Consider the following 23765-nt stretch of genomic DNA (forward strand, 5'->3'; position numbering starts at 1 on the left):
TACTAGTTACGGTTACCTTGGAATAGCCGCTCCAGGCTATCAGCTTAGATTTAAAAAAAAAAAAAAGCAAAAGATGCAGAGTAATAATATATACATACATATGTGTAAGTGAAGCATGCAATATATTGGGAGATTACGAGTGTTCTTGAATATTGATTTAGACCAGTAATGGATTTACGCCTAAGCCCATGAGGCTCGGGCTTAAGGCGGCATGACTTGAGGGCCGGCAAAATTTTTGAAATGCCAAAATTTCAGAGACTAACAAAAGTAAAGACAGTCTGCTTTGAAAATGAGTTCATACTAATTTTTATAAAAAAAAAAGGAATTTTAAAATTAAAATTACAATATTAGATCAAAATTAATAAAATTTATTCTAACATCAAGAGAGGTGCGATAAACAGGCCTAGGGCGGCATCAAGCCTAAGTCTGTCATTGATTTAGACGCGTATATATAGTTATAGTCAAATTTCAGTCTTATGTATCCATAGTAGGTATGGTAGATCAATCAATATTCAAATTATATGGACACTCGAGTAGATTTAATTTTTCTCGCTTGCAGGGTAAGTATGGTTCGCTAGTTAAGCGAATGTAAATGGAACTATGCGGTCGATATCATAGTGATGTGGACCTTCATTTTCATTTTTATTTATTTTTTAAAAGTTACCTTTAGTATTTTTGTTTGCACAATGTTGATACAAGAATTTGTATTCACAGTGACACAATTAAGGAAGAAACTCAACGTTTTAGGGCTTGTTATTGTGCCTTTATAAGTAAATAATAATAATAAACTATTAATAAATTCTTCGCTACCATCGGTAAAAGGTTCAAAATATATTAATGGAGTAAAGCCTACACTTGCGTAATGAATTATCGATACATACTTGAGATGGAGATATTAGCTCCAGGTCATTTATTCTTATTAATAAATTGTCAAAACCATTCTTCTATTGTGAAAAATTGAAAAATTAAACTAAAGACTTAAAAATGAGAAAAAATGTGCATTTTTTTATTGCTTAGACGGGTGGACGAGCTCACAGCCCACCTAGTGTTATGTGGTTACTGGAGCCCATAGACATCTACAACGTAAATGCGCCACCCACCTTTAAAAGTATACATACAAGTATTACAATAAGACGAATTGTTGAGCTTTTTTTATCTGATGCTTCATAAGATTACGACTCTTAGCACCTGTGATAATATTCAGCCTAACCAATGTTTTGACATTCGATAAGTGTCAATATTCATTTTGAGGATAGATAAATAAATTTTGATAAAATTCAAAAATTGTCTATCGTGATTTTACGAATACGTAACTACTACATTTAACAGTTTATCAAAAAGGAATCGAATAATAACTAATAATTTTTACATTTTGTTACTCATTTTAATTTCAGAAGTGATGTTATACTCTCGTTATCGATACCACACACATCTCTCACCGGATTAGGTAGACGAGGAGGCAACCAACGCGTCGACAGCGGTGTGAGGTGATTAATGACCCAATAATCCTGGCCGCTCGCCGCCTGCCCTATGAAAGCTTCACGAAGCCGAATTGGTGAGCGGTCAAAAGGTTTATTGACCAGCATACGCCAAGACGCCATCGCCTATAATTTGTACTCTATCTTAGCCAGAAACGCATTTAATATTACTCAAAAATGTCCTAAAATTCACTAATTAAACAATATTCGCTTTTAAGTTATGGGCTCTGCACAAAAAGTGAATAAAACGTCAGATGATAGAAAGCATTCTGTTCAACGGTCAACCTATACCGGTTCGTACCACGCTCCAACATAAGTAATGAGGAAAAGTTAAATTCTTGTTTGATTTTGACAAACAATTGGAAACCAGAACATCGAATGTCTCGGTCATGTGAACAAAACTGAAATAAAAAGTCGACTTGGAGTTCGAAATAGTTATAATAATAATAACCCAGCCCAAGTCGCACACGGTTTTTAAACCCCCAATTAGGACTCCCTGTACTATGGGAACCAGATACTTATATAATATACATACTTATATACGTTTAAATATATACACATATAGATATTAATCATCCAAATAAAGAGCAAACGAATTTACACGAATTGAAAATTGAAGAAGAATGTCTAATAATAGGCTCCGTTTGGCAACGTAGAAAACGCAGAAGAAATCTTCATGGCACAATGTTGAACGGAATATTTCAAATCAATAGAGAGCCGATCTGGAAACGATCCGGTGGTAAATTCAACAAAGCACTGCTCTTGCTAAGGTCATAATTAGCAAACTCTCTGGTTGAGTTCGTGAACTCACCTGCGTGACTAGCTGGAATAGCCCCTTAGGCTACCCACGATTAGGTAGCTTAAAAAATAATAGAGAACCTCACATAAGAAGATAGAACATAGAGAGAGAATAGATGTAGTAGACTACATATTGAAGTATTTGAAATTAATTACTAATTAAAATCATCATTTAATTTTAAGCTATATTCATCATTTCAGCTCAGCAAGACTCAGTTACTTTAAAATTACATTTATCAAATTCTACAAGTGCACAAGAACGCGAATTAATCTTTATCTTCTGTGCTTGTTTCATTTCCAAAACATCACTATAATATGATGTGACTATACTTATTTACTAACGAACATTTCAATTTAACAAATCTCGGAACAATGCTGGTCTGATGAAGGTTAGCTTCGTAGTATAAGGGCCATGACGCAGCAATTGTCGACGCCAAGAGGCGAACCCCTTACAGATTCACAAGGATCAAGATGTTAAACAATCTATTTTTTGCATCACTTAAAATGAAATGACACAAATTCAGTGACGATAGTTAACACGGTAACGATTTATATAAATCTTTTGTTTGTACAGACCTATTTACTGCAGAAAGTACCGCTGTTGTTTATTTAAAGACTGAACTTATCGTAAAACTTATTATTTTGGATTTGAACTTTAAAATGTATTGCTGTTAAGCAAGCTGATTTTACAATCATCATAGCCTAACTTGAATTAGTGCATTTAAAAATCACATAGCTAAAATTTGTTGAAATAAATTAAGGTAAGTACCTAGTAGAGGTACCTAAATTCCAAATTAAATGGCATTTACTAAACACTAAAACGCTAACGAAGGGAAAACATGAAATTATCGAAACATTTACTAGAAATCCATTTTATTTTTATTACCTACATTATTATTTTGTTTTACGGATATCACACAAAAAAAAAAAACATTAAATACTTCAGAGATCTGGGCATCAAAATCATCGCGTGGAAAATATCCGTGGAGAGAGAACGACCCCGTGTTCCAACATTCGTTCCGACGTTAATTCCAGCCGCATTTGTTCCATTACATTTCCGACACAAAGTAGATACGCGTTTGCCGAATTGACTAGGTGGATGCGACCAGGCGAGCGATAAATGAAAAGGGACAAAGCGAGTAAACATCCACAGCAGACAAGGATGCAGCATCAAAAGTGAGAAAGATGTATTCAGAAGTGAAATAGTCTGCTGGCTGAGCACATCATCATTAACGAGCCACCGAGGGCGGAGGGCAGCGAAGAGGCAGAGGGGGCGCGTCAGGTGGGCACCCTCCCACGCTCTCAAACACCTGCGTGCGAATTTGCTCCTTACCGCAACTACATCTACGGAACTTATCTCTTTAAAGCTAGTAAGTGAGGACTACCAACCTCAGAGAATATTTTCGAGTGCACCGACATAAATATGAGAAATATCCAGGTTTTTACTCACCTTCCACCCTAGGGGTCCGTTCGCACTTGGACAAACATCTCGTATAATAGATGTCCAACAATGTAGAGCTGCCATCTTCCGCATTGGTAGACTTTGTTAATATCTTCGTTTTTTCGAAGACTTTGTGAAATTAATTACCTATATGTTTTTCTGTTCCAGTTATTTCTTCTTTGCGTTTTAAATTCACTCGTACAAAACTTGGTTAAAACTTCGTCTTTTCACGAAGTTGGTCTGAAGTTGGTGTCGCGGTTTTTGTTCGTCGAGTCTCAGAACAAGTTGGAAAAGCGTTGTACCGCTTTATTCCACCACTATAAATAACTTTGTTTTATACATCAAAAAGTTTGGAAATTAACTCAAAACAAACGAGATAGTTCAACTTTAAGAGTTTTAGGTGCGAATGCAGTATATTGTATTTAATAGCCGGAGTAATTTAAAAGGTAATTAATTTCGGCTAAGCGGATCACTAATTGCATATTTAAATGAATCTTTATTGTAAAACGTAATCAATTTAAAATTTAATCAAAACAGACAACAGCATTCACTAAAACCCAACTAATAGTTTCATGTGTAATGCTATTAACTCGCCCATTACACCTCGGAAATTAATTAAGAATCTCCTAACATAACAAAAAATACCCTAAACAGAGTGCAACAGATTATGCTATTAAACGATTTTAGTTTTATTCGTTATGACATTGCAGTAATTTGTTCACGGACAACATTAAAATGAAATTAGACGGGTGAGATTCATCCCCTGGGGCGAGGGTTGAATCACTTGCACTGTCAAAATATAGGTAATATTTTAGTTTATGTATCAGGAAAACACGCGAGCGCCAAATAAATCGCATGATCGGATAAAAGATAGGACCTTTCTATTTAACGATTTTGAATTTCTTGGTTTAGGATCAATTGGCAAAGTACTATCAAAACATTGATTGACACGTTACTAGTAAGTTTTTTATGCTCAAAATAATTTTATTACCAATCAATGTACTCAATAGATATTAAATATATCACTTTGGACATACCTACGTGTTGTCAAGTCTAACAAATCTACAGAAATAAATAAAAATGGTTTTATAAGGACTTACAAAGAATTATGATATATAAGAAATGATAAGTAGAAAAGGTTTTAATTGTGTTTTTAAGACAATAATTTACCTATTCTTGAAACTTGGACCATCTTAACAGACAATAGAACTGCTCTTTACTTTACAAACATGCAACAATATTTACAAGCGTTACTAAAATAGCTATTATAGAACAATTGCGCTCCCCTCGATCCCCGATGCATCCCTTCGTCGTGCGAGAGCGGTGACCGGTGTTCTAGGTGTTGAACACGTGTACTGATCCATACGGAAAGCGCCGATCCTCATCTGATACGCTTTCGATACGCCTAACACGTAACAGGGGGCTTAGTTTCGTAATAAATTATTAATATCCTAGAGCCCCGTTTCAAGTAACTAGTTTTTATATGATATCTGCTCGAACTTATTATTAACTAACGCTGTTAACAAACCGCAATACGGATGATTAATAAATTAATTGCGTTTGAACATTAAAAATAATAGAGGCAGGTATGTAAATTAACCTTTCTCCCTAATTAATTTGGTTCGAATTTAAACAAAAAAACATAAAGCGAGCAAGCTCTTGTACAATCAGTACGTAGCGCGCGAACCGTTAAATTAAAAGTAAATATTGCGAAACGTCAACATGTTACGAGCCGGGTCTCGACTGTATCCAGGGAAAAATCGAAAAAGGTTAGCGTGGCCGCTGTCGATCCGCAGGGGCGCAGTGGGGTAAGGTGAATCTTTTTGTGAAGTGGAGAGAATTAATTTAACCCGCTGCGGGGTAACACGACATGGCTGTAATTGAAAAGTTTGCCCCTTGTCGTCTCCGGTGCCGATGGCGACGCGTCTTCGCGACACTGAGTTTTCATGACGGATCATTTATGCTATATTAATTTTTATCTCATTATTCTTGATTAGAAATGCCATGAGTAATTATTCCATTCAACTACGAAATGACGAAAAAAGTATTTTGAATTAGTGATTAAACTAAATGAATAATTTTGTTAATGTCTTACGCAAAAATACCGAAATCATTTATGGTTACAAAACTTCTTCAATCTCTGCCAATGATATTAGGATTAGGATATTAGTTTTCTATCATACCTTATCATTCGCTTTTCACGACCAGGAATATATTTCAGGTAGACAGCAGGTAAGTAACATAAATGTTCTCAAAAAACTATTAAGTATTTAAATAAATTTTAAAAGCCTTTAACAAAAAAAAATGTATGGTGAATTTATTGAGGCAGACTGGCTTGCTCGCAAACTGATCGATTCTAAATTAATTTTATGAAGTTAAATTGGGGATTATGTTGGTATATTTGAGCACACAAAAAGGGCAAACGCTTTCCGACTGCCGCTGAATTTTTGATTAGTCTTTACAATAGATTCAGATTCATAAATATTGGATTAGCGGTAAAAACTATTGTTAAACAAGTCAATCAGTAAAATGAACTTATGCCCTTTTCGGAGTTTTATTAAAAATTTTAATTCACACTGTCCGCTCAATACTGGGCCTTCCAACTAGATCCTTTTGCTAGATATAATATTAGACTCTGTTTTGAAGTATGTAGATGTTCAGAGTACAGTGTTTACTCTCTGGCCAACATCGATCCGGCATGTTTGTTCATCGATATTGGACTTGGCTGATTGGCTCCGTGCCCGTTAGACTTTATAATGTATGAGTTTCGGAACGTCCCTTGGAACGATTTTATTGATTCTGGTTGAAAGACAATCAGGAAATTTAAATTATGTTCTAAGCTTTTAGTTTACTTTCAGTTTCTTGTTCTTATCTCGTAAGTGCTTAGAGCATTCATAGCAGAAGAGAAATTCCTTGCTTGGTTTCATATAACGTCGGATGTTTAACATGAAATGCTTGTAATTTACTAATTCATGTGTCCTATTTGATTGATACCTCATTCCCGCAGTGCAGTATAGGATACAAAATGTCTTAATGGCTATCAGCAGCCGCAGCTACCTTCTGTTCAATTGCCTGAGCGGTATACTATTATTGCATGATTCAAATTGCAATCTCCCGAAATTTCGACTCTGGATAGCTTGACTATGAATTAAATTTTAAAATTGTTAGTTAGTATTGTTATAATTGTATAGTATTCGGTCGGCGGTTTATTGACTAAGGTTTAATTTTCGAGGGTTATTAATTAGGCTGATGTATTTAACCTTGAGGGTTGGCCCACAATGCGGCAAGAATGAAATGTACCTACCTACGATTAGATACCAATTAAATGCATGTTACTTATATGAGAGGCTATTATTTATTTATCACACTGCTTTAGATACTTATTTAAAGATTTTTTAAATACATATTTATACTGACGGGCGGGCAAGTGATTTCAGCAGGTATTTTATAGATAGAGAAGTAATACCTCCGTCGGTTTCCCACATCACTGAATCATGGCGTTAATTCCGCCTGGCATGGTTGCGGCCGGTAAGCGAGACAGTCGTATTCCGGATAGATAAATTCTTAATGCTTCATTCGAGAGTGCCTGCCCGAAACTTGAAATTGTTTAACAATTTTCGACCGCCAAATTGTTTGGGAACAAAACTCCAGTTAGATAAAGGCACTTAAATGTTAAACTGTGTCACACAGGAAACAGCTCATGCAAGTACCTAACTATTTAAGATGTGAAGAAACGGCAAATATGACGCTTGTATTAATGCTGGTAGGCAGCGGCTTGGCTCTGCCCCTGGCATTGCTGAAGTCCATGGGCGACGGTAACCACTCACCATCAGATGGGCCGTATGCTCGTCTGCCTACAAGGGCGATAAAAAAAAACCTTTTTCCTCAGCGTAAATTAACCCAAAAACATTATTTACATTTAATATTTAACCTCAATAGCGGTTTGATATCGAAAATGGAAGCGCGTCTGTCGGTACGTAACGTCACATCGGTGGATAAGTTTCGTGAGGGCGTATAATTACGCGAGCGAGTAAACATATAAAGGTAATCCCGGCCGCGGCGGCACAAAGTGATGCTCGTGAATAAATTAGCGACGGAGCACCTGCGGCGAGACCGCAGCTCGCGCGTCACCCGCCTGTCGCACAGCACAGGGCTGTCCTAACACAACCAAAATAATATATAATATTATATTATTTATGTATTTATTTATTCAACTTTATGCACAAAGATACAATGGTGGACTTAACGCATACACATTTTTGTTTTATTTTTCGCATTTCGGGGTCACCCATCGTTGCTGAGATTGAGTTGAAAATTTATGAAGTACTTTATTATTTATTTCTGAAATACTTAAGAAGTTACTTATTCAGACCAGGGGAATAGTAGTTTCAAGGTTTCTCATAAGCGAGGGAATCGTTCTCATTTTTTTCTCAAGCATTACGTTAAAATTATTAGGTAATTTAATTAACTTTACGTTTTATTTGTATGTTGTATCCTTCTCATTACTTTTATTACCAACTAGCTGACCCGGCAGACTTCGTATTGCCTCAATCGATAAATAAAAGTCCTAAGCTTTTGTCTATACTAATATTATAAAGAGGAAAGATTTGTTTGTTTGTTTGTTTCGAATAGGCTCCGAAACTACTGGACCGATTTGAAAAATTATTTTTCCATTAGAAGCCGACATTGTCCCTGATGAACATAGGCTACTTTTTTTAATTTTTTTTTAATTTTTTTTTTTTTGTTTCATGTGTGTTTTAATGTTTCCGAAGCGAAGCGAGAGCGGGTCGCTAGTATAAAATAAACTTAAAACAAACAAAAGGAATCCGGGGGGACACATCAAAAGGAAACAAAACTGTTATTTTATTTAATTCCGAGCATTTTCATATTTATCTACATTTTAAACCTTCCCTGGACTTCCACAAATAATTCAAGACCAAAATTAGCCAAATCGGTCCAGCCGTTCTCGATGTTTAGCGAGACTAACGAACAGCAATTCATTTTTAGATACTTAGTCTGACCATAAATACTGTTACAATTAAAAATAAACAAAATATTACATTTGAATTTGGAATCTGTCATTTTTATATGATTGCTCATTGAGTTTTCTCATTTTGGCGCCAATACATTGTACAATATTTTGCGATATTAAAATGGAGTGGGTTGATAAAGAGAACCGAATCGCTGTGATTGCATTACACAAAGTAGGTATGGAGCCAAATGCAATTTTTAAAACTCTCCATACGCTTGGTATTAGTAAAATATTTGTGTACCGGGCTATTAATAGGTGCAATGAGACCTCCTCTGCTTGTGACAGAAAAAGATCTGGCCGTCCACGTAGTGTTCGTACGAAAAAGGTGGTCAAAGCAGTAAGGGAAACAATTCGAAGAAATCCTGTCCGAAAGCAAAATATTCTATCTCGGGAGATGAAGATAGCACCTAGAACCATGTCGCGTATTTTGAAAGATGACTTAGGACTTGCAGCCAATAAGCGACGTACTGGTCATTTCTTAACTGATAATTTAAAAGAGAATAGGCTGGTAAATCGAAACAACTACTGAAGCGGTACGCAAAGGGAGGTCATAGAAAATTTTTGTTTACGGATGAGAATTTTTTTACAATTGAGCAACATTTTAACAAACAAAATGACCGTATTTATGCTCAAAGCTATAAGGAAGCTTCCCAATTAGTCGTCAGAGTGCAACGTGGGCACTATCCGACTTCAGTGATGGTTTGGTGGGGTATTAGCTATGAAGGAGTGACTGAGCCATACTTTTGTGAAAAAGGTATGAAAACATCGGCACAAGTGTATCAAGATACCATTCTTGAGAAAGTAGTAAAGCCCCTTAACACCACCATGTTCAATGATCAAGAATGGTCCTTCCAGCAAGAATCTGCGGCAGGTCATAAAGCTCGGTCTACACACTCTTGGTTGGAAACGAACGTTTCGGACTTCATCAGAGCTGAAGACTGGCCGTCGTCTAGTCCCGATCTTAATCCGCTGGATTATGATTTATGGTCAGTTTTAGAGAGTACGGTTTGCTCTACACCCCATGATAATTTGGAGTCCCTAAAATAATCCGTACGATTGGCAGTGAAAAATTTTCCCATGGAAAGAGTGCGTGCTTCTATTGATAACTGGCCTCAACGTTTAAAGGACTGTATTGCAGCCAATAGAGACCACTTCGAATAAGCTTTTTATACTTTAAATTGTTTTTATATTTATGTATTAAACTAACACACTGTAACACAACGTAATAAATGTTATGTCTCAGTATTTATGGCAAGCCTAGGTATATAGATTACCATAAACGTCAAACATGTGTTGCCTATAAGCCTTATTTATTATGCCTTTTAATTCTACACAACTATCAAAATATGGATGTAAATTTTCATGTGCGTGTGTGTATGAGCTTCTTTGTTATTCATAACTTTTAACATCTGAATGGATTTGGATATATAGAGTATCATTAGAAACCTTACATTATCCGGAGTGACATATCTTTCGGCACTTAAAAAAACCCAACAATTATGTAATTCAATGATTTTATACGGTAACTATACTATTCGGTTTCAAATGTTTATTTACAAAACTAGTTTCAGTTGCAGCCCTAGACTAGATTAAAGCACATCAAGCTAGCAATATAGATAATATTATAGGGAGATACTTAAAGGCTTCGTCACATGGTGAGAGAGGCCGACTTGCGGCCGACACGGGCCTCGCATGAATATTCACGGGGTTTTAGTTTCACAGAATTAGATTTGAGCCTGATCATTCGAAAGATCAAAGAAATGGATAGCCAAGAAACAACAAATTGCAATTCGAATTTTTTTATATCAAATCATGACCTTGTGCTTAACATTATTTTATAAGCTAACTAAGTAGTCGGCGCATCTGGTGCAAAGCATTTGCCCGGAATGGCTGCCATCGAAAATTAGATACAAGGCTCAATTGTTGGTTGCCAAAATTGGAATATGGGATTACTCCGTCGCAGAAAGTAGTGCCTACTAGCATTTGCATGAAATTTTATCTACTGGTAGGTCCTTACCTTACTAGGTCCAGTGAGATAGGATTTAGGAGATTAAGACTTAGTTACGTAGGAGCCTTGCTACTTGTGTTTCAGGTAACGCAAACATGCGTACAAAATAAGAACATGATACCGAGATTCTAAATACCAAATATGTTTAGGATTTGCTACGATTTTGCGAGTCGTAGACATAATTAAAACAACTTTTATTAAACATGAAAAATTATATTCAACAAAAAAAGGTGAGAATAAAACGTTAACGAAATAAAACATTTAACAAAAATGCCGAGTCCAATTGATCCAACAACCGGATCGAGGCTTCAGACAATTCTTCGAAACGCGTGTGCGTTCTACAAAGTGTAAGCTATTTTATTGTGGTGGATTCTGCGAAGCACTGCTCTTGCTAGGGCTAGTATTAGCAAATTTTCTCAGGTTGAGCCAGTGAGCTCATCTACCCGTTCGCGTGAAGCTGGATAGTCTCTTAAGCTAGCAGCCAATAGGAAAGAAAAAACCCGGTAAAATTAAGTATTTTTAATATTTTGTATAACCATATATTTTTTTTAGTTTTTTCAATAAATATAGTTGTATCTGTGGCTAAAAAAACATGAAAACCGATTTCGGTAACACAATTTTGGTCAAATAAAATGAGATAATAACAGATAGAATCGGAAACTGCGTTGCAAATTGAAATGGGCAGTAGGGAAGCTATATTTCACTCAATGTTTGAGGGAATATCAGTGGACAAAACAACCTGCTGTGAGCTCGATCGACGACGAACGATATACGATCAAAGCAAACACTATCTTACCTTATGGGCGACAAGTTTCAGCCATTGTCGTGACATGGCCATTGTGAAGGCATTCAATTGAATAAGACGATTTTAATACATTCGGTATATCGAGCTACTGTTCTTTTCATGTTTTGAAATTTAGAAAAGGTACTGTTGATATTGACGGAGATTTGATACATTGAAACGCTTTTGAAAGATAACATTTTAATATCTGAAGATTCAGAGGAAAATAAGACACATTTGAATGAACAGAAGTAGTCCTCAGATGCACGGGACTAGACAAAAAATATTTAGAGCACTAGAGCTAAAAGTACAAACCTATACGTTTAACTATTCAAAAGAAATGAGCTTTCAATGTGTATAGATTTATATAGTTGAAATTAATTCAATATTATTTCACGATGGCAATGTCGAATAACTTAAATATCACAGAATTCTATGAACAGACAACGAGTAGGTTCGACATTTAATGCATCGAACAAATGCAGTATGCACTTTTCAAAGGTATTGGTATCCAATACTCTATAAACGGCAGATCTGAGATATGTATAATAATAATAATCAGGACGAACAACTTAGGAAGCACATTCTGAAGGCTGGGACGACGGACATCTGTCGATTATGCCGCCGACCGGGTGAATCCCTCAGACATGTCACCTCTGGTTGTTCTATGCTTGCTAATACTGAGTACTTGCACAGACATAACCAAACAGCCAGAATCCTCCACCAAGAGCTTGCTTTTTAGTATGGCCTAATCGAACAGAGGCTACCGTATTATAAGTACCAGACGGACGCCGTACTCGAAAACGACCGCGCCAAACTCTACTGCGACCGGCTCATCATTACCAAAGACCAAATATCTGGACCTGGCGAACGAGGTGACCAACATCTAGAGGGTGGTATCTACAGAAATAATTCCGGTAGTTGTATCGGTGAATGGTTTGGTCCCTAAAAGCCTCTCAAAACATTTCGAGAGGCTTGGTGTCAACAAAAAGTCTATGGCGGCCCAGATGCAAAAAGCAGTCTTGCTGGACAATGCCCGTATAGTTCGCCGGTTTCTCTCCCAATAGTCCCTAACGCTCCGGCCGATTGTTGCCCACTTCGCCGGAGTGTGTCCTACCGTCTTCCCAGGCGAGGCAGAGTGTGATACACAAAATAATAATAAGCACTGAGAATAAATCATGCACGCTCAACCGGCCCTAACTTAGGATTGCCTGTGCTATGGGTACCAGAGACTGATAAACATATTTATATATGTTTTTTTTTTTTTTTTTACTTTTTTTTTTTTTTAAATCAATCACGCCACCTTTACTGGTCCTGGTAATAGACATCCATAACCCTGGAAAAGACATTTATATTTATCATACAAATATCTTCCCTTGGCGGGATTCGAACCCGCGAGCCCCCTGTGTAGTGACCATGTCACTTACCACTACACCAGACGGATTAATGTTTAAATATATACATATACCAGTATAGATAATAAGCACTCAGACAAAGAGCAAACAAACTTGTTCATCACATGATGTTTGCCCGGTGTGGGAATCGAACCCACGACCCTCAGCGCAAGAATCAGGGCCGCTAACTACTGCACCACCGAGTCAGTCAATATTTATTAGGCATATGAAACATTCTAATATAACTTCTAAGAGGTTTATTAATAAGAATTCTAATTGTATTAATCCTTGCGAGTAATTCAAATTTACTACAAGATTAACGTTTATATTAACTGATAAAAATAATAGGTGACATACGTAAAACAGCTAAAAAAGTGTATAAAGGTTATCTCGCCCTTCAAACCTCTACACATAACTGCTTGGGAGTAGAAACAGGCAGAATGTTAGTTACTGGTACGGGCTCACGCCCTATCATTAGATACTCCATAAAAAAAAAATAGCGATTTTTTTAAATATTATTCCTTAATCGTACAAATCCGTTGTGATCATGTATATTAGTTGCGCATTTCGACTATTTTATTATTTTTGGAGCACCCGGGATGCATCGTTTGATACTAATAAGCTGTGCGTTTAATCTTTTTGACCATAGCGACTTCATTCCAAGAGCACGAGATTTATGTACTAATAAAAATAGACCAGATAGCTCTAGGATCCGAACCCCGGGAAAGTCACATCGCTCAATTCGAATAAATTCGGTGTATCTGTCACGAACGCTGTATCATAATCATATCATTAAACAAAATCTAGGTTAAATTCATTTATAAAAATAAATTTCGTATTTTAATTACCATCTTTATTCATGTTAGCTTGGAAGCATTTCGCGAGACGGCACGCTCGGCACTGATTCCTGTGTGTTTTATCCACTGGACATCTTCCCTTCATCTCGCCTCCCGCTTTACACGTGTACACACGATTTCTGTGGATAGACCGCTTGAAGAAACCGGAGCAACCTAAAAATGTTTATTTTAATTTTATAAACCTTATAAATCGAAGACATGTCCATTTAAAAATTAACTAGATGGCTTTAATGATTTTTTGGATTCACGCACTACACAAAAATCCTCATAAATCTTGTTATGTTTTTACCAAACTGCCTAGGAAAGAAGATAAGAAATTTTAAAATTTTTACTGGTCAGAGGGCTAGTCTTGTGATCCAGCACGGGTATGTACCACCATCCTGCCTATTTCTACCGCGAAGTAGTAATACGATTTGGCTTGAAAGATGGGGTAGCCGTTGTACTATAAAACTGAGACTTAAAACTCGTGTCACAAAGAAGATGGCGGCATTGACGTTGTTGATTTCTATGAGCTCCAGTAACCATTTAAAACCAGGTGGGTCTACTAATCTAAGCATAAAAAATGCTATAAATAATAATAGCCAATATCACAAAATTCAGAATACATACAACATGAATTCAAAAATGCAAAAACGATAGCACAACTTGGTTTCCAGTTCGATAGTACGACCACAAATTATATTTTAATCTATTAATAATGGATGGCGTTAGTTGCTAAGATTTTATATTTATAATCTTTTGACCCTTTACATTCAAGAGAACGAAGTGTAGGGCAATTGATTATCCCTAATCCCTAAAATCTATGTAATTTATGGAATTTTTCACCGCCTGTGGATGCAAGCGTTGTCTCACTTACCGTCACAACTGTATATTCCATAATGTTTCCCTGAACTTCTGTCTCCACACACGTTGCACGGTATATCTAGAAGTCTGTCTCCTGTTAAATTAAAACGTTTTGGTCAGTAATTATTTATGTACATCAATAACGTAAGTAAAGTACATGTATTTTTAATTACTAAATTAATTATGCCTACCCATCAGTACGCATCGACGCCAGCATGCCCTGTAATGAACTGTCTCATAAAATTGCTAGAATTGGTTATCAGAGATTTTTATTATGTGACAATAATATTAAATCTAATTGATAAAATCTATGAAGTCAGCGCACCATTATTGCTTCACCGAAGAATATTAATTTAAAATTATCATAGTATTATTACAAATGTGAGAGGTTTTCGAGAGAAATTTCTCACGAGCGATAGGGTACTTTTATCATGCTAAACGCATGATTATTGATTATAAGACCGCGGGGCAGATCACCGTTTTTTTTCCTTCTTACCTATGCTGATAGCCTTGAGAAGCTATTTCAGCTTCACCCTAACGAGTGTTGTTAACACTGACCCTAGCAAGAGCAGTGCTACGCAGAATCTACCACCGGAACGGAAACGCGACCCACTGAGAAGATCCGGCGAGAAACTCAGTGGGCTGTGTCTATGGGTTAATTCGCTCGTCGAGCCCTTCGTCGCAAGCGACGGGTTCGACAGATGTGACCGGTCCTTGTGGTGCCTAAAAGCACCGTTAATGGATCGTGGGATCACCGTTACGATGGACCGACCAAATAAAGGCACCTCTAAACGGTCTCGTCAACGAGTGCACAAGAAAGGTCGCGGTACGCGAGGAATGGTGATGTCTTGTAAAGCGCACCACCACCCGGAATGATGACCACAAACACTGCCAAAAGGGCAAACGACTAAGAAGAAACGACATAATTTAGGCAACGTCTGTTGTAATAAATAGTAAGTCCACTTGGACTAGAAGATTTACCTATAAACCGATTGTTATTTTATGATCCAGAGAATGACACAAGCAACTTTAACCAGGGAAAATTAAACATTAAACTATATCTGAATTACAGATTTATGTAAGCCTTTTCTTGATATTTTTTTATCAAGCTGACAGATATGCATACAGCACATAGATACGATTCTTTGATTAATAAACTTACACAAAGATATATACTCGTACAATGAAATTGATCCAAACTTTTTTGTACTTTCATATAAAAAATATCGTCTGTATAAATAATATATAATACCCGTAAACTCAATTGTTCGTACTTTATTTGATTTATTATTTACACTTGTTTGTATTTGACGTTAATTGAAAATATGCTTATTCCAAAGATATTTTTCTCTATTTTTGTAATAATTGACACTTTTAAGCACCGTAGAACGACCCTTTCCCTAAATAGATTAGTCAGATTACACCAATCTCGCTAATAACGTTGTGTTTTTGTTCCGTTTACTGAAGGCTTCCCCTTCGCCCCCTTTCTGTAGCGCTTACAAGAAGCCTTCTCTCACACCGTATACCGTGATAAGAAATACACAATACATACAAATTATTATTGACTAATTTTTTTATTCTATCACTTTAAAAAATTAAGTTAAGAACCCATCCACGATAACTATGTATATATTAACGTGATTAGTTCCGCTGCAAGTTAAGGTACAAGGCTACGCAACGCTCCAAAGCCCAGAGTACTGCTCTTGCTAGGGCAGATGTTAGGAAATTCTCTCAGATTGAGCCCCGTGAGTTCGCTCACCGCTCAAAGTAAAGCTGGAACAGGCTCTCGTGGTTACTTTAATACTGTTATCTCAAGGTATGAACGTCTTGTGTATACACTATCCTTACATTTAAAATTAGATCTCAGGAAATATTATTGCCGCGTCATAGTCTGCAGGCTGTTAATAGCTCATGCCCATTACGTAAATAGCTGATTAGAAATAGATTTCGAACGATATTTAACTCAATTGTTTGTTTTGTGCATGTATTGTGCGTGTCCGCCAGTAAACTTTGATATTTGGTGCTTATTTCAACTGTATACCTTTGCCCGTTTTTGAGAAAATGGATATGTCGAAGTGTCAAACAGTCTTATAACAAAATTAATCTATAAGGTTTTTTTTAAATAACAAATTCGTTTCAATGGAAATAAGTTTGTAGTCAATATCTGTTAATAACTTTAAAATGATAAATAACATCGCGCCATACCACATGAAAAATCGATACAATCTATTTCACAATTAGCTTAGTAGCAAGTAGCTTGTACACGTACCGCCACCAAAAAGAGAGAAATGGAAAAGTCTCTCAAAAGCCGCAACCAACCAATAAGACACATAACCACGACCATTCCGCCAGAAGTGTACGACTGAGAAGTTTTGAAAATATTGCAACCACAATTTCCAAAATATTAAAACACATGATGAAACAAACTAAATGTAAAATGTTTAAGATGGTTTAGATTAAATAACCTATTGCTCTGTATATAGTAAAATAAGATGGTTTCGAATTATATCTTTTAGTTGTCGAAGTAAAACGGTGTTATGCGGGGCCATCTTTAATGCTGTAAATCCTTTTGAAGAAAAGATCTTTTATTTTTTCGTTGAAACGGACTTAGACGACTTTACCGTTCGTCTTTGAGGCCTCTAAGAAAAGCCGCGAAGTGTCGTAATTATCCCTTTTCTTTACTAAGTTTCAAAAGAATTTTCCTCTCCGGATTCTCCCAGAAAACGCTACCTACATACGTAGAACGTTTTTTGGGAATTAATTATTTAAGCTATTTTATGATTACTTTCAAGCAGACTATATTCATATGATGAAAATCTAAAAAAAACTACATTGATATATTATATTGTTATTGGCTTCATTATTAACTTAAACAGTGCAACACAAAATTCATAAGTTATTGTGCGGGTTACGGCAGCCAGACGCGTCATTCCACTAATATAGATTATATAAATATGCATTTTTATAATTGATCACCATCATAGCGTGAATATGAATGAATATCTATCTATCTATCTATCTATATGTTTCACAAAAAAACTGACGGCAAAAAATATTGAATCGTTTGAATTAATAAAACTGTAGGAAACAATTGAGCGGGTTACGGTTATTATAAATAAATATATCTCCTTTACAGTTGCTCCGGAAAACATTCTGTAAACTATTAGAGTGCGTAAATGCAGTGCGAACTAGAAACAATGTTAAACATATCGAGAATAAACATAATATCGATTACTAAAACAGCTAGCTTAAAAAAAAAACGAACAGTTTGTAAAAGAATATTTATGAATAATTGTTAAAATAACATCTCTACTGAGTGACCATAGATTATTTGAAGCTGTTTATTATGAGCGTTCTATACATGTAGGGTGTCAGGTGTGAAGCATTGATGCGTGGTGGGGGGCGCGCTCTGAACTCTAAATAATGCCCTACAAATTACAAATAGTCGTGCGAATTGCAACACTCGCTAATTCAACTTAAATTAAAATCGATGTAGGTACAGCTAGTTCTCCTTAACAAATTCATCTTATATATGAATATATTGCCGTGGAAAATATGTTTTTGATTTACAAGAAAAAAGTCTAGGTCACTTAATAGGTATTACTGCAACCGTGTTTTTTTTAACTTATACTTTAGATTTACCGAAAAAAAAGCATCCAAGATTACCATGCTCTTGGTTTTTTAATTTTTTTTATTGTTTTCTTTCACTGTTAAAAATATTCAAAAAACAAGAAAATACAGTAATATAATTTTAATTTTATGAAATGATCGGCTGTTTGATTTGTTTTGTTCAGCGTTTAAGTCCGGCACAGATTTGTTAAGCTCGGCGCGGCGACGGAAATACCACGTTCGGTTCCCAGATTGCGTTCAGTGCAAAGTATTCGACTGTGTCGCACATTTCAGGCAACAAGGAAACCTAATTTTGAATGCAGACGTATGCGAACAGACAGTTATTGTGTTACCCATTTATTTCTTAAATACATTATTATATCTTCGAAAACGTGCTCACAACTGTCATCCACCTTGAGGTATAAGCTGTAAATACCAATAGCATTCGGATACGGCAGTTCTACGCTTCATTGACGGCATCCTTTAAGGGATTTTAATAAAATTGCACCAACCAACAAAAAAATCAGAAGGTAACTATGCGGGGCGGGGTGCCTGAGAATTAGGGAGAATAAACTCCATAGAGACATGGTAATGTGAGGAGGGGGCGTCCAAAATAGACTTGGATGGGCCGTGTAAAAGAGGATATGCGGGAGAAGGGTGTAAGGTCAAAAATGGCATATGATAGACCTAATTAGAACAAAAGAATATGCTGCGCCGATCCCACGTAGTGGGACAAGGGCAAGCAGAAGAAGAAAAAAAGATTCCATAAAAAGAAACCATGGTAAAGAGTGCGAACATTAGTAGCAGCTAAAAATAATTAAAACTATGTTTCGATTTAATCTCGAGTTTTTTATAATGAACAGCTACATACGACTAAGGGATTATTCGTTGACATTTCAATACTGGGCTATTTACCGTAAAATAACAATTAAGTTTCAGGTATAATGCAAAGAAAAAGATGGTAAAAGTAATTTTAATTATGTCTATAACTCTCAAAAACAGATGAAATTACTACTTTCTATTTATGTCCATAATTCGCATTTTATTTATTTATATTAGGTATAATATGCTCCCTGTCTCACGACCATGAACGGATAAGTTGCCTTATGTGTTTTCCACTAATAACATTACTGACAAATTTCTTGCCCCTAAACTTATCCCAACACTATGATTTGATTGAAATTCGTACATTTTTGTAAATTACTATACGAGTAGAATCTTAACCGTAGATGAATATTAAATAAATTTCTTAAAAATATTTGATTTACATATGACACAAAGTGATGATATGATCATATGAGATAAATGATCTTTGAATTGTTGTGTTTTGTGAGTTTGTATTATTTGTCAGTACGTGTATAATTGCACACGCTAAGTAACAATGTGTGCCGTCATCTACAATATATAAAACATAACGCATTGGCTGTAGCACCAAGAAATGTTGTTTAAAATTAAAGTAATATAAGATTGGTTAGAACGGAACGTATGAAAAGAATGCGAAACGGAGCGTTAAGATGAGGGAAAACGGCAAGAAAGGAAAAGGGAATGACAGAGAAAAAGCAACATGGCGAAGACGATTGAATGAGCAAGGCGTAAAAAGGTGTCATTTAATTAGTAATTAATAAAATAAAAAAGATTTTGGAAAAGAATAATAAAAGTGCAACAGTGGAACAGTTTTATTTTATGCACCACGATCACATTTCTACATTACCTAATAATTTAAAATTTCAATGCGATTATTAGCAACATGTGCAATTAGCTTAGTATTTTAAAAATATATAACGTATATAGGTATATACCTAGACATTATTAATTTTACAACAATATTAATTTAGATAAACAACAAACTACAATTTACAACATGTTCTTGTGAACTGTTGTAAACTACAATTTACAAAAACATTTTGTAAATTTTTTTAAACGGTAGGCAGCGGCTTGGCTCTGCCCCTGGCATTGCTGAAGTCCATGGGCGACGGTAACCATTCACCATCAGGTGGGCCGTATGCTCGTCTGCCTACAAGGGCAATAAAAAAAAAAAAAAAAAAGTCAAAGGTATGCGCTTAAAATAATAATAATGAAACGTTATAAAAACAAAATATAGACACCCATTTTCGAAAAAAAAGAATAACATTTTTTAAAGTCACCTTTTCAATAAAAATAATTAAATCAAAATCTATCATCCTTTCTCACTAACGTTCAGCTTAAACTGATGTATTGATATACTTGGCTTGAAAACAAAGTTGTCCGAATACAATGCGAAGGAAGTTCTAAAGACCTTAATTAGATTATACATGAGCACCCTTTGTAGGAGCGGTAGTCGGGGTGCGAAACTAACCAAGTTTCGGGACACTGCAAAGTTACAAGACTTTAGTTTCTTCTCGTCGATCGCAAAGATCTCATTTGTGTGGTTACGGTTAACAATGACGGTATTAAACGACCCTTTGAAACAATTCACTTCATTACGAATAAGGCACAGCGCAGTTCTACTATTATACTCGTTACTAATCTGCATCTGTCGAGGTGTTTGTGGCTGTCCCGTAGAAAAATATTCATTGTATTTTATCGTTGAATTTGAAGATATGAATCGAAAATGTACAATGAAATTTTAGACATATTTGAGATCAGTCGGAAGAGGTAGATCTGAAACGCGTCTTCAGGACTTAACAGCTGATTTCGCCGGTAGTCTAAGGGGCTATTCCAGCTACGCTGGTAGGTAAGCTCAAGGCCTCGACCTGGGAGAATTTGCTAAGACTAGCCCTATCACCTGTACCCGATGTATAGCCTGGTACCTGAATTAATAATCATGGGCTCAAAATAATAGAAGACCGGGAGAACGAAAGAAGTGGTGTTTTGTAAGCTACAAAAGCAACATATAATATTAATTTGGTTAGTCACAAATATCTCAATGCAATTGTCTTCAGAAGATATGGTTGATGGTAATCTGCCTTGGTATTAAAATGCAGAAAATATGGGCAATTCTGGTCTCTTCAAACTAATACTACATCAATACTACCATCCGTTTGTAGTATCTTTTCCCCTCAAGATATGTATGATGGTAATCTGCCTTGGTATTAAAATGCAGAAAATATGGGCAATTCTGGTCTCTTCAAACTAATACTACATCAATACTACCATCCGTTTGTAGTATCTTTTCCCCTCATAAGAAGAGAAGAGATACGCCAAAGCACCATTATCTGAGTACTGTGATTGCGAACCGACATTAAATAGCGGTAGGATATATTATAAGTCCCCATGGGTAGGTATCAGGACACCGTCTATTTCAACGCGAAGTTACGCGTTTCATCTCGTCGAACCCGTCGCTTTCGACGAAGAGCTCGACGAGCGAATTAACCCACAGACACAGCCCACTGAGTTTCTCGCCGGATCTTCTCAGTGGGTCGCGTTTCCGATCCGGTGGTAGATTCTGCGAAGCACTGCTCTTGCTAGGGCCAGTGTTAGCAACACTCCGGTTTGAGCCCCGTGAGCTCACCTACACGTTAGGGCGAAGCTGAAATAGCCTCTCAAGGCTATCAGCATAGGTAGGAAAAAAATATATGCGTTTCGGTTCGAATGATGGAAAGCCGTTGTAATATACAAATGAGATATCTACTTCGCGTCTCGAGATGGGTGACAGCAATCACGTTGTGATAAGATATGCAACCCTTTTACCTCAGGTGGAAAATAGCTCATTCAATAAAAGAAATAAACGTAGTTTCCTGAACATTTTCCACAACTAGCTCCTTAATTTCTATGATACATATCATTCGATCTATTTCAGCGGTGAAGTAACCATACTTTTTGGTCTGAAGGGTATGTAAATACAGCTGGTATACTGATGTGATGGAAACTTAAGTCTTACAATAGTAACCGTTTCGCTTCAAATGGACCGTATGCTCAGCAAGGACTTAGGTTAATATGGACCTATAAAAATTAGGTCCGTGACGAGAAGTTTTTTTTTTATGTTGGTGTATAAAATAGATAACGTCATCAGGTTTTAAGCGGCCGTCCAAACCACATACGCAAAAACGTGATCGAATAAGGTTTAAATAGTGAGCTCTCGGCCACATACATAGGCCCATAAATACCCATTTAAACTAATAAAATTAGATAGAAGTCATAAGCATTTTGTGATGCCGATCAAACCAGCGTATCAAACTTCCGCTTTCGTGTTTAGTACCACCATCTTGCAGGTAAGTCAACTCTCTCTATCCAATTTGCTGGGATTCCTTTATTGTGTGTATTTGTATCTTTAACCAAAAGGAATCATTTTGATACATAAGCTATAATATATTATTATCTGTCATTGATTTATACTGTTGTCTTTCTCTTTTTCTGTGATGATCTCTCTCTCTGTTATTTTTTGTTCTCTCCCTTAAAGTTTGTCTTGAGAAAAGAAAGTCTTGAGTTTTTTTTTTAGGAATTAACGATTCTTGTTGTTACGCAAACCTTTCTAGTTTCACCAGGATAGGTAGACGAGCAAAGTTTCAGCCAGGAGGGATGGGATTTGCTAACAGCTGCTCGAGTGTCTCCAAAAGAGATCTAACAACTCAAGTGCAGCTGCTTCACGAATTAATCTACTAGTGGATTGGAATCGCGATCCGCTGAGAAGATCCGGCGACAAACTCAGCGGGCTGACGCATGGGTCTGTTTTATTTTCTTTGTGCGATCAGTTTAAGCGCTGTGATGTGATCTGTCAGATATTGAAAAGCTTCAACACTTTCCTCTTTAAAAACATTGCGTAGCTTCGATTCCACTTTTAATACAACGAAATGTAAAATATTTTAAGACTAACAATAAGTTGAAAAGTAGTATAAAGTTAGTTATAGGTACATAGCTTGTTACGCAAAACGATAATACATGCTAATGTTTTAATAAATATGACATGAACATGGAAGTAATGGTAATAAATTATTTCAGTCGGAGTTTGCTATTTCAAAAGCAATACAAAACAAATAGATAACTACTCTGGTTCCTAGTTAAAATTTATTAATTAATTCAAAACCAAAATACTATTCCTAAATTACAGGGTAAAATATTTATTTCGTAAAATATAACGAATAATATAACGAAAATATAACGAATCTCTACGTAGCCATGAAATTACGTAACGATTAGGTACATGTTGCCATAGCCGCCGGATTTGAAAAAATAAAAGAGTTTTACAAAAACAAAACCAGCTGACCTGTTCCCATTCTCCGAACTGTTAGGGCCGACGCCCGGTGTTTCTCCCAAAACGTAGACAGCGCGCTACTTACAACAACACCTTTTAAATCTTAAATTTCATCACAATCAATCAATCATGTATGTCCGAAACAATTCGAACATATTCCTCACACATTGCAATAGTTCAAAAATATATTGTCCCAAGCGTACACTTTATTTCGGCAAAACCCAAGTGACCACATACACGAAACTTTCGTTGACTTTTATAGGTGACTTCACCACACAGACGCGGCTTTCGACAGACTGCTCCGATAATTGTGATCTTTGGAGCTGCGGAGATCGCGAGTCACATCATCCCCTG

The 23765-nt window shown here is 36.2% G+C and overlaps 1 protein-coding gene across 2 annotated transcripts in view; it reads right to left on the bottom strand.

Annotated features, from left to right (window-relative positions):
• The window catches only part of dsf (nuclear receptor dissatisfaction), a 39480-nt gene extending 15783 nt beyond the window's left edge, over positions 1-23697 (bottom strand). For both annotated transcript variants that reach the window (XM_089731908.1, XM_089731907.1), the window contains exons 1-3: positions 23424-23697; positions 14646-14726; positions 13781-13942 (exon numbers count right to left, since the gene is read on the bottom strand). In XM_089731908.1, the coding sequence (XP_089588034.1) occupies positions 13781-13942; positions 14646-14726; positions 23424-23433 (253 nt within the window). In that variant the 5' untranslated portion in view covers positions 23434-23697. The remainder of the gene's footprint in view (positions 1-13780; positions 13943-14645; positions 14727-23423) is intronic.
• Between the last annotated feature and the right edge of the window lie 68 nt (positions 23698-23765).

This window comes from Bombyx mandarina, chromosome 12 (genome assembly GCF_030267445.1).
Source record: "Bombyx mandarina strain Sakado chromosome 12, ASM3026744v2".
NCBI lineage: Eukaryota > Metazoa > Arthropoda > Insecta > Lepidoptera > Bombycidae > Bombyx > Bombyx mandarina.